Consider the following 11,934-nt stretch of genomic DNA (forward strand, 5'->3'; position numbering starts at 1 on the left):
TAAATGTTCTGTTCTAGTCCTACTAGATCTCAGTGCAGCGTTCGATACTGTTCATCATCATTGCACTCTGATAGAGAGACTGAAAACAATTGTGGGCATTACTGGATCAGCTCTGGACTGGTTTTCTTCCTATCTTTCAGACAGGAGTTGTTCTGTGTCTATGGGAACATACATGTCAGACTCTGCTCCTCTGTCTTGTGGTGTGCCCCAAGGTTCTGTGCTTGGCCCCTTGCTATTCAGTCTGTATATGCTTCCTCTTGGTAAGATTATTGGTAGTTTTGAAGATATATCTTACCATTGTTGATGCTGATGATATCAATTATATTTATCTTTTAGCCCTGATAGGCTAGACAAACTGTCCCTGTTGCACAATTGTTTAGCCTCCATTAACAAATGAATGGCTGACAATTTCTTGCAATTAAATTCTGACAAAACTGAGGTGATGATCTTTGCCCCAGATAACATTGCCCCTAGGCAGGCCATTGGGACTCTATCATTCTCTGACTGTAATTCTATGTGAAATCTGGGTGTCATTTTTGACATGTGAAGTCTGTGGTTCGTTCCTGTTTTTTCCATCTCAGGAACATTGCAAAAGAGATGGAGATGCTTGTTCATGCTTTTATTTCTTCACGTTTGAATTATTGCAATGTACTGTACACTTGCTTAAACAAATCTTCCTTGGACAAACTGCAAGTCGTACAGAATGCAGCAGCAAGACTTTTATCTAAGACCAGCAGGAGGTCGCACATTACTCCTGTGCTTAAGGCTCTTCATTGGCTACCGATTGGTTTTAGAGTGCATTTTAAAATTTTAACCATTACCTATAGAGCCTTACATGGCCAAGCTCTCTCGTACATCCAGGAACTACTGCACGCACACACTCCTGGTCGTTCTCTGAGGTCTTCAAGCCAAGAACTTATAACTGTTCCCAGAATCCCTTTTAAAACAAGAGGTGATCGTGTATTTTCTGTGGTGGCCCCAATGCTCTGGAACTCTCTCCCTTTAGCCTTGAGAGCTTTGGATTCTGTGGAAACCTTCAGAAAACACCTGAAGACTCATCTTTTTAGACAAGCATTTAATTAGCCATATAGCTTTGTATGTGTTGTTGTTTTTGTGTTGTTTTTCACTGTAAAGCACTTTGTGACCCCTCTTGTCTTTGAAAGGTGCTATATAAAGCTAAAGTTTACTTACTTACTTACTTAATTAAGGTGAGCCTAACTTTAGTTGGTTTAAGTTGGGGTGAAGTTTCCCCAGCATTTGATTACAAAGCTGCAGTGCCATACTAATAACGTTTGCCCAAATGCACTTCTAGGTTCAGGTAGTGAAACTGTGTACTGTGGCTCTGACCCGGTGAAGCTGTGTAATCCGATACTGGTGTGAGCACTCATCCAGCAATGCTTGCCAACATACCCAGACCTTATCTAGAAACTTTGGCTTCTCTTTCTCCCACAGAGTCTGACAAAAGTACCGTTTTAAATATAGAAAACTGAAGGACTGCCAAAGCCTTTTTTTTAAATCTACAATTATACGAGCACTGGAGCAGATACAACTGTGACAATAACAAAACTATACAATTCTCATTATAGTTCCCATACAAAATGGTTTAATCTGTGTTACTGCAGTTTGCTCTCTACAGTATGTTTCTACTAGAGCTGCAAAGATTAATCAATTAGTTGTCAACTATCAAATTACCAATAAATTTATTGCCTAACTTTTGATTTTCGATTAATCTGTTGGAGTAATTCTCCAGGAACCATCACCTTATCGTGGTGGAGAGGTTTGTGTGTCCCTATGAACCTGAGGGCTGTGTTGTCTGGAGCTTTGTGCTCCTGGTAGGGTCTCCCAAGGCAAAGTGGTCTCAGGTGAGGGGCCAGACAAAGAATGGTTCAAAAATCCTATGAAAAATCGAGGAAGGGATGAAGTGACCCTGCCCGGAGGAAGCCCGGGGCCCCCGTCTGGAGCCAAGCCCAGATGGAGGGCTCGTCAGCGAGCGTCTGGTGGCCGGGTTTGCCACGGAGCCCGGCCGGGCACAGCCCGAAAAAGCTACGTGGCGGACATCTCTCCATCCCATGGGCCCACCACCTGTGGGAGGAACCGCTGGGGGTCGGTGCGCTGCCACATGGGTGGCAGTGAAGGTCAGAGGGCCTCGACGGACCAGACCCGGGCAGCAGAGGCTGGCTCTGGGGGGACGTGGAATGTCACCTCTCTGTGGGGGAAGGAGCCGGAACTTGTGCGGGAGGTGGAGCGCTACGGTTAGATCTGGTGGGGCTTACCTCTACGCACAGTCTCGGTTCTGGAACCATACTCCTGGATAGGGGTTGGACTCTTTTCTTCTCTGGAGTTGCCCAGGGTGTGAGGCGCCGGGCGGGTGTGGGGATACTCACAAGCCCCCGGCTGAGCGCCACTACGTTGGAGTTTAACCCGGTCAGCCTGCGTGGTTGTGGGGGGAAAAACTCTGACTGTTGTTTGTGCATATGCACCAAACAAGAGTTCGGAGTATTCGGCCTTCTTGGAGACCTTGAGTGGAGTCCTGCATGGGGGCTCCAGTCGGGGACTCCATAGTTCTGCTGGGGGGGGACTTCAACGCGCACGTGGGTAATGATGGAGACACATGGAGGGCGTGATTGGGAGGAACGGCCTCCCTGATCTAAACCAGAGTGGTTGTTTGTTGTTGGACTTCTGTGCTAGTCATGGATTGTCTATAACGAACACCATGTTCGAACATAGGGATGCTCATAAGTGTACTTGGTACCAGAGCACCCTAGGCCAAAGGTCAATGATCGATTTTATAATTGTTTCATCTGATCTGAGGCCGTATGTTTTGGACACTCGGGTGAAGAGAGGGGCGGAGCTGTCAACCGATCACCATCTGGTGGTGAGTTGGGTCAGGGGGGTGGGGGAAGACTCTGGACAGACCTGGTAAGCCCAAAGCGGGTAGTGCGGGTAAGTGGGAACGTCTGGAGGAGGCCCCTGTCCGACAGACTTTTCAACTCACACCTCGGCGGAGCTTTTCGTGCATCCCTGTGGAGGCTGGGGGCATTGAACCCGAGTGGACAATGTTCAAAGTTTCCATTGCTGAAGCTGCGGTGAGGAGCTGTGGTCTTAGGGTCTTAGGTGCCTCAAGGGGCGGTAACCCACGAACACCGTGGTGGACACCAGTGGTCAGGGAAGCCGTCCGACTGAAGGAGGAGTCTTTCCGGGATATGTTATCCCAGACGACTCCGGAGGCAGTTGCAAGGTACCGAAGGGCCCGCAGGGCTGCAGCCTCTGCCGTGAAAGAGGCAAAGCAGCGTGTGTGGGAGAAGTTCGGAGAAGACATGGAGAAGGACTTTCGGTCAGCACCAAGGTACTTCTGGAAAACCGTTCGCCACCTCAGGAGGGGGAAGCGGGGAGCCCTAGTTTCTACTTGTTTACATCTAAAAATGTTTATGGTACACCATACATTATCTATCTTTGCTGCCTATTAGGGGTGTGGGGGGGGGGGGGGAATCGAAAATCGAATGTATTGTGATATTTTTGTGTGATGATTTTAAAATTCTTTTCCCTAGAACCGTGATTGTTTTCCGTCTTTTTCAAACCAATGATTGACCTAAATATTTTGTGTTTACACGGTACCGCCGACAGCGACTACGTCATATCCGTTTCCAGCAAAACGGAGCGAAAACATAACCATGTTATGTTCTTCTTAACAAATGAAATACATGTCAGACAGTTTCTGTTTCTTATAAAACTATTAGTTTTTAGAAACGTGCCATGATTGACTCTGGAAGTGTATTATTCAACTTTTGTTAAAGAAGGAAAAAAAAATCGCAATACTCAATACTATCGAGTCGCAATACTTCTAGAATCGCAATAAAGGAAAATCGCAATACAAATCGAATCGGCAGCCATGTATCGTGAAAGAATCAAATCGGGACAAAAGCATATCGTCCCAGGCCTACTGCCTTTGAACTTAAAGGTGGATTAAAAGCAGGTTTTTGTCCTTCACAAAGAACAGAGGCTGTGGTCAGTTTGGATTCATGTCACTTGGATTCCAATCATGATATGCATTGTATGGGGAATAAAGTAGCATAACCAGTCTTCACATGTGACCCTGTTACAGGGCGTGTTAGATATTTTGGTCGAGTATCATTGTAAGATGATTCCAAAAACGTTATTTACAGTATTTTGTATGATGGTCAGTGGCGCTGGTTTGTTTATTTTCTTGTCTTCCAACTTCTCTTCTATTCTTTTACTTGTTATTTTGTTGTTCTTTGTGGACCACATTGTTAAGTTGAATACAGTGAGTGCTATTGTTTCATAATGCACCATTATGGGCCATTTCATTATGTCTGATTGTTGCTTTAACTTAACGCAGTTTTTTTTTGGAAGCTCTTTCAGTCAGATTTCATGACAGATGTGTTCTGTTTCCTCAGCCTCGGAGCCAGTCGGTGAAGGAAGCAGTGGGCAGAAGTCGAGGAGGAGTCCTCTACAGACGCTTTATGATGGTGACCAGGTCAGTCCTGTCTTACCACAAACAGTCTGCAGTATAACTCTTTATTAATCCCTAGTTGAACTCTTTCTGTACAAATATTCATGAATATTTTCTCAGGCGTACTCATGCATTCTTTAGGAAAATATAACTTATAATTTAATAATATAAACATAATTTAAAATGCAAACTTAATTTGAGCTCTAATTGAATTCAAGCCCTCTCTGCAAAGGTAATGATGGATGAACAATGTATGATCCTGATTCCTGATGAATGTATGTGTTCCTGGCACTGATGCCTCAAGGACAGAACTCGGAAAGGCCCAAACAATAACTGGCAGACAGCGTTTACCAGAAGCAAGTTTGGCTAAGTCTTACGTTAAAGGGGCTGTAGTCAATATTCAGAACATTAATAGAGCAGTAAACAACTATTTTCCACGTAAAGATATAGTGGAGTAATGGCGTCCGGAGCAGAGAACAAAGTCACTCTCCCTCTGTGTGTGGTGTAATCTGAGCTTCTCTGATCTTCGTTTGGATAGCCGCTCCGGCCGCACGTGCATGTTAGTGCATGTGAATGCCTTGTGCGTCGGTATCAGATGCCGAGGGCCGGTACTGAGAGTTGGTATTTGACGAGTTGGGGAACAGTCTTTGAGAGCCGTGTGGAGGCAATCCCAGACCACGGTGTTTTGAGTACAGCACCTTTAAAGTTATAGTGCGTAGTTTTTGTCGCCCCCATGAGGAATTCTAAGTAATGACAACAAAACTGTCGGCGTGTCCACATGATACAAGCCTTCCGTGACCGCGCACCACCCCCACGCCGTCTCCACTAGGGTTGGGTATCATTTGGGTTTTTTCCGATACCGGTGCTAAAACGGTACTTTTAAAACGGTGCTGGTGCCTAATCGGTAGTAGGGAATACGGTATTTTACAATAACTTTGAATGCACCACGAGGCTTACTTGTTTCAAGTGAACGCACCGTCTGTGTTGTTTGTCTGTGCAGCTGCACACTGCTTAACATCCCGCTGTTGGAATCCTATACAGTGAAATACAGTCACCCTTTACACCGTTTAGCTGTCAGCATTTTAACTGTGTTTAATCCAGCTGCTAGCTAACGGTAGGCTAAAGTTACCTGCTGTCAAGTGTAGCGTTAACTAGCGTCACGTGCAGCGATGCTCCTGTTGCTTCTAACGTCTGTTTCAGAGCATCAGAGAGCAGCGCAAAAGGCATTTACTTGGCACAGAAATGAGGCACCGAAATCCGCGTTGCGATTCGGTCCGGTAGATACTGGTCGTTTAGGCACCGTTGTCATATTAGCAACGGGTCTCGGTACCCAACCCTACTCTTCACACAGTTGCTAGTAGCCAAGGAGGACTCGGAGGATTACAACATAATGGACTCTTCAGAAGAGGTAATTGTCATCACTCGAGTTTCTGCACGGGAAAGTCACCGGACGAGACAATCTTCTGAACATAGTCATACTGAGAAATACAGAGTGAGTTGTGTGGAGCTGATAGTCTTAATTAGCTTTGTAGCAACTCATTTGGCAATGGCTCGAATGTAACGGACGTTCATTAATATTGAAACGTTACGCACTAAAGCTTTAAGTTGGAGTCTGATTTAAAGATTTTCTAATGTTTTTTCAGCATTGTATACTCTTAGACAGAACCCATAATATTGGGTATATATATAAAAAAAAAAGAAGGAATTTTTAGTAAGTGTATTTAAATTAAGATACTATACTTTTTTAAGAACAGCCTGTTTAAGACGTGCAGTACAGTTAGGGGTGCATTTTACCCTTTGCGGGTACTTTGATTGTGTGTGTGTGTGTGTGTGTGTGTGTATGTATATGTGTGTATATGTGTGTGTAGTGTTTGTGTTCATCCTCCATGTATGAACCTGAGTAGGAGTAAACAGACATCAGCATCCTGAATCCAATCCTATTAAAAACATCTGTTTTGCACCAGCCCTTATACACCCATCTTATGGTGTTTTTCCTGCTCGACTCGCCTCACACAAATCATCCCTGATCTCTGTGATACATTTCCATGTCAAGTACGGTTGCTTTGATGTTGCTTTATCCAGCAGAAGAAGAAAATGGGTCAGCCATCTTTGTTGAATTATACCAGTGACATTTATTTAGGAGGTTTTATGGGTTTGTACAGGCATTGTCAGACAATTAAGAGCTCAGTAATTTAGGAGGTGCATTCGATGAGACCCAAAGAGTACTGGTGCCTTTTAGTCTTGTTTTTCTTTAAGAAAGAGGGGCAGTCTCATACGATACACAGATAAGTCAACATGCCTTTAACCCTTGTGTTGTCTTCCGTCAGGGCATGAAGTTAACTTTTTTGACCACCAGTCACTGTGGCAGGTGGATTTTTAAATCCATCGTGACAAAATCACGAGTGGCCTACGCCCACCACAACAACAAAAAAAACACTAGTGAATGTGCACTATAACGCCAGTTGTTGCAAAAAAAGTTGCAATTTTTTTGTATAGTTCTTAAAAATAAAGAAATAAATAAAAAGGAAACTTGTTTTGGGGAGAATAATAATTATTACTATTAATTAATTACTCTGGGCTGAGATTTCCTAGGGAACCTTACCAAAAAAGGCTCAGGATGCTGCAAATGTTGTTATAATATGAAAACGGCTGGTGGATTTAAGACACAAAATAATAATTTATTGAATGAATCAAATATGAACATATCTGTCACTGTCAGTGGCTTGTTGATTTTTACATCGTTAGTTAATTTCCTATCCTGCACTGGGACACACATTCATACGGTTTGATAAAGCACTTATTGGACTTTAACTTATTGCACTTACAATAACGAGCGTAGCTGTCATCAATTTAGGTCATCCTGTACATCTCATCTGTGTTTTTTCCTGCATCCACCATGTGTGATTTTTGTGTGTGTGTGTGTGTGTGTGTGTGTGTGTGTGTTTGCGCGTCAGTCGCGGGGGAAACAGAGCAGCAGCCCCGCCCGCTGCAGAGAGCCGACAGGATTGAAACAGCAGCCGCTGACTTTAGAGTGAAACATCGTTACAGCGTACATTGATGTTAAAATGTTTACAGGTTGGCAGGACGGTCTGAAATGTTTTGCGTGGTCTTTCGCTGTACGTTTTGTTGGTAAATGTGAGATTTTCGAGTCACACACACATCTCGCCTTCATAACAGAAACGAGGAAATTAATTTGACCCGTTCTCACTCCCGCTTGGTCAGTGGCTGCACGTGGGACTGCTGGGATTGTCGCGAGTAATGAATGTCTTCCAGTGATGCGGGCCCCTCATTGAACCAGTCCCGTAAGCAACCGCGTACCCTGCTTACCGATAGTTGCGCGTCTGAATCACTCAATTCTCATTGGCTACCTGCCAGTGCAAAATTCACCCTCATTTGGCGGGTGGTCGGGTGTTAATTCCATGCCCTGCTTTCCGTCGACTAGGCCTGCACGATATTGGAAAAAACTTACATTGCGATATTTTTTTTCCCCCTGCGATATATATCAGGACATAAATAGCCCTATTTAGAAATACTAAATCATTCTCAACTACTGGGGGTGGTTTTGTAGGGAGAGCATCTACAAAGAAAATAAAAATGAAAAAGGAAATTTTCTAATGTGAACCAGTCTTTGTTGAACTTTAATGCTTTACAAAAACCAAAGCAAGTAAGGCTGTGATTACTCTTCTGAAGAGATTTTGGAGAGGGAAATTAGGAGGAAATACACTGGGTGACTGACATGACACCATTGTATTCATATAATATCAATCCAGGCTAAAGTGAATGATATTAATAATGCATGTTGCTTCCTCTAAACTTCATGTTGTGGTCGACTAGCGGGGGCTGCTTTGGTTGTTTGATAAATTGATTAAAATTGATCATGATTGTTGGTTTGCTGTGCATGCAGAGCCTGCATGTCACACTCTTACAACAAACTGTGTGACCAAGAGCACTTAAAATCAGTGTCAAATGACGTTATATCAGAAACAGACTGCTGTTGTAAATTAGTGTTAAGTTTCCAGCGTCGCAGCTCCGAACCATAACGTTAGTTGGGACAGACGCCTTGTTTCTTTAGGCTAACTATGTTAGCTTTAGCCTGGCTGGTAGCAGCTTTCTGCGGTGAAAAATGGCCGGGAGATGTCGTGATTACGTTGCATTAATCAGGTGATTTAGTTTGTCTTTGCAGCGAACATAAAACACTGACTACTGTAGTTTCACTACCCATGGAAAAGCATGTGCATCACTGTGTCAGCGGCAGCTGCCGCTACGGTACTTTTCTACACACGGAAGAGCCTCACTTCCCATAACACTACTAACTCTACACTTTTCTCTACGTTTTTGTCGATTTTATTCAAAAAAATGTTGTCACTTTCTTTCAATTTGTTTGGTTACTTTTTTCAGCGTAAAAAAAAAGAAGGTTTTTGTCGTTTTGTTTTTTCCTGCATTTTTGTAGCTTTTTCCAACATTTGTCACTTTTTTTTCCAACGTTCTTTTGTCATAGTTATGATATCGAAAGTTTTTTGTAAACGGGTCAAATTTGACCCGAGGACAACAGGAGGGTTAAATAAATAAATAAAAATAGCTTTTCCACACAAAATGACAGGGATGAAAGGGTTTAAAGACTTTCTCTAACAAACAGGCCTCTAAATAGTCATTTTATCGCTCTCATTGATCTCTCTCTATATAGCCATAGAGCACCGTGCTGTACAGCTCTGTAACAGCTGTTTCCAGTTAAATCTCCCTGTGAGTAGAAGGAAGGTGTGCAAGCCAGAAAACAAACCAGCTCCAGCAGACGTCATTTACTTTTAATTGCTTGAGATATTTTACTTCTTTCCGAATCCTATTCGCCGCGAACGGGCAGCGAATAGGATTCATACGCTTTGTGTATTTTACATATGTAAATACAATATGTGAATGCTTTTGTGTTTCTTTGCTCATGCATGTTGCATTGTTCTGACGAGCAGCAGGTAATGAAGTGAAAGGCTAAGTGATGGAAATGGAAGATATCGGCCTGCAGTCTGCAGACTAGCATCCCGTGCAGTTGAGAAAATGTAATTTAAAGATTATTCTTTGGGCATTTTCAGCCTTTATTTTGATAGGACAGCAGAAGACATGAAAGGGGAGAGAGGGGGGGAATGACATGCAGCAAAGGACCCAGGCCCGCTGCGTCGAGGAGTAGACCTCTATATGTAACACTGTATAATTACAGAAAATGTAATTAAATAGTGATTGGGACCTTTAAGATCCACAGCTAATGCGTCCAAATACCCAAAATAATTTTTGTATAAAACCTGTTTTATTTAAAACATGTTTTTTTTTTTTTATCTCAATACTATCCCATTCAGATTCAAATCTCACACATCAGTTGCTACATTGATATCAATCTATATGCTTGACGTTCCACTTCCGGGATTGCTCCGTTGCCGCTGGAAAATCCGCTGGATTTCACTAATTTAGGCCGGATATCCGTTACCTTGGGCTCCCTTTATGTTGGCGTTCTAAACTCCGGTTGATTTCTGAGGACTATGGTTAACTGCTCCTCAGATCTCTGCAGGGTAAATCCAGACAGCTAGCTAGACTATCTTTCAAATTGAGTTTTCTGTTGCACGACTAAAACAACCTTTGAACGTACACGTTCCACCAAAACAAGTTCCTTCTCGAGGCTGTTTTGCAGCAGCGTCACAACTTTTCTCCGGCACTTGGCACCGCCCAAGACGATTGTGATTGGTTTAAAGAAATGCCAATGAACCAGAGCACGTCTTCCTCCCATCCCTGAATGCTATGTGGACTAGCCAGACCCTCCGCCAGCGTGATTTGGAGGAGGGTCTGGCAGAGCGAGACTACACTGATATTAAATGTAAAGCTGCATTAATTGATTTAAAAAATATATTTTGTGGCTACTTTGGGGGAGCGGAACAAGCTGTAAATATAACGCTGACCAATATTTGAAAAAGATCTGACTCTTTAGCTGCTAAATACTCCGCAGTGTTTATTAGCTAATTGCTAACTTTGTCTGTGTGCTGTTTGGTTTTGCTGCTGGGCAGCATAAAGCATTTCTTAACAATGTCTTTACATTGTTTTCAAAGAATATTGCAACGATTATATTGCCTTCGGTTTGGTGAAAAGCGTGAAAACTGGATTTGGTTACCGAGTAAGCCTGCAGCTAAGTCTGCAGCTTCACGCTATAGTTGACACGTGTGTAAGTACTCAACATACTTAAGAAGACTTTGGTATTCTTTTTGAATGGCTTGTTTGTCTTGTGGTGCATCCATGTGGCTATTTTAATATCCTCAGAAAACCGTACTGAATCATGCATAATGCTCACATGAAGGGTTTAACGTCTGAGGTGGAAAAGCAGTTAACATAGAGTACACAAGCGTCTGCTGAGAGAAGAGTCAGTGATGGCTCTATAGTCTTTGGCCAGTCCGGTTTATCCTTGATGATGCAGTGTCTGCCAGTAAACACAGAGCCACACAAAGTGTCAGGCACTGAGTCAAACGGAGAGACTCAGGGATCCAAGCCTCCGACCGCTGCAGTGGTGAGCCAGGCTGAGTAAATGAAAGGAGTAAATAAGGCGTTTGTGCCACGAGGAGGCCAAGCTGAACTGGCTGACCCATGATTGTATTAGGGGGATGTCAGGGGATGGACCATGATTAAGACCTCCAGAGGAGAAGTATCTAGTATACTTTCTCAGAGAACTTATAAAGTCTTGGAAACATGCAGGACATCTGCTCCACTTGGCTAACTTTTATGTTGTACATTCTGGTTTGTTATTCTCAGTAGGGCCTCCAAGGGCTGATTTAAACATGAGCATGACATGCGCTTTTCTCCGGTCACAAATGCTTCTATTCCACAGATCTTTGATCAAAGTGTGTAGTCTTGGGGAGTGCTACTGCTAGGGCTGGGCTATATGGAGAAAATCAGATATCACCATTTTCTTGACCAAATAGATCGATATCGAAATTGTGACGATATTGTAGGGTTGACAATTGGTGCTTTCACAACATATTTTTTTACAATGACATTTTTCAATAATGTGGTAACCAATTTGAAGTGAAATTAAAAGAAAAAGAAAAAATAAATCTTTTCTCCCAGCTATATTCTGACTATGTTTACATGCATGCACAAACAGTGTGATGTTAAAACAAATCTGCAATTCTTCAAATGATATTCCCTCAGATTTTCTGAGTTGGTATGTGCTTGCTTGTTATTATCAATTTAGACAAAGTAATTGTATATCACGATATCTCCATATATGATTTCTTCCCGATATGATTCCATTGAAAGACGATAAATTATCATATTGAATTATTGGCCAGCCCTAACTACTGAATATGTGAATGTGTGTACTAGGGTTGCACGATATTGACAAAATGTGATATTGCGATATCGGTTATGAATATTACGATATTGATAGTAATTTTGATATTTTTAAACATATGTAAAATTACAAAAGTTACGGGAAA

The 11,934-nt window shown here is 42.7% G+C and overlaps 1 protein-coding gene across 1 annotated transcript in view; it reads left to right on the forward strand.

Annotated features, from left to right (window-relative positions):
* The window catches only part of LOC144516431 (carbohydrate sulfotransferase 11-like), a 35,538-nt gene that overhangs the window by 20,927 nt on the left and 2,677 nt on the right, over positions 1-11,934 (forward strand). Inside the window, exon 2 of the mRNA XM_078247692.1 lies at positions 4,416-4,495. Within this exon, the coding sequence (XP_078103818.1) occupies positions 4,416-4,495 (80 nt within the window). The remainder of the gene's footprint in view (positions 1-4,415; positions 4,496-11,934) is intronic.

Source organism: Sander vitreus, chromosome 4, assembly GCF_031162955.1.
Source record: "Sander vitreus isolate 19-12246 chromosome 4, sanVit1, whole genome shotgun sequence".
NCBI lineage: Eukaryota > Metazoa > Chordata > Actinopteri > Perciformes > Percidae > Sander > Sander vitreus.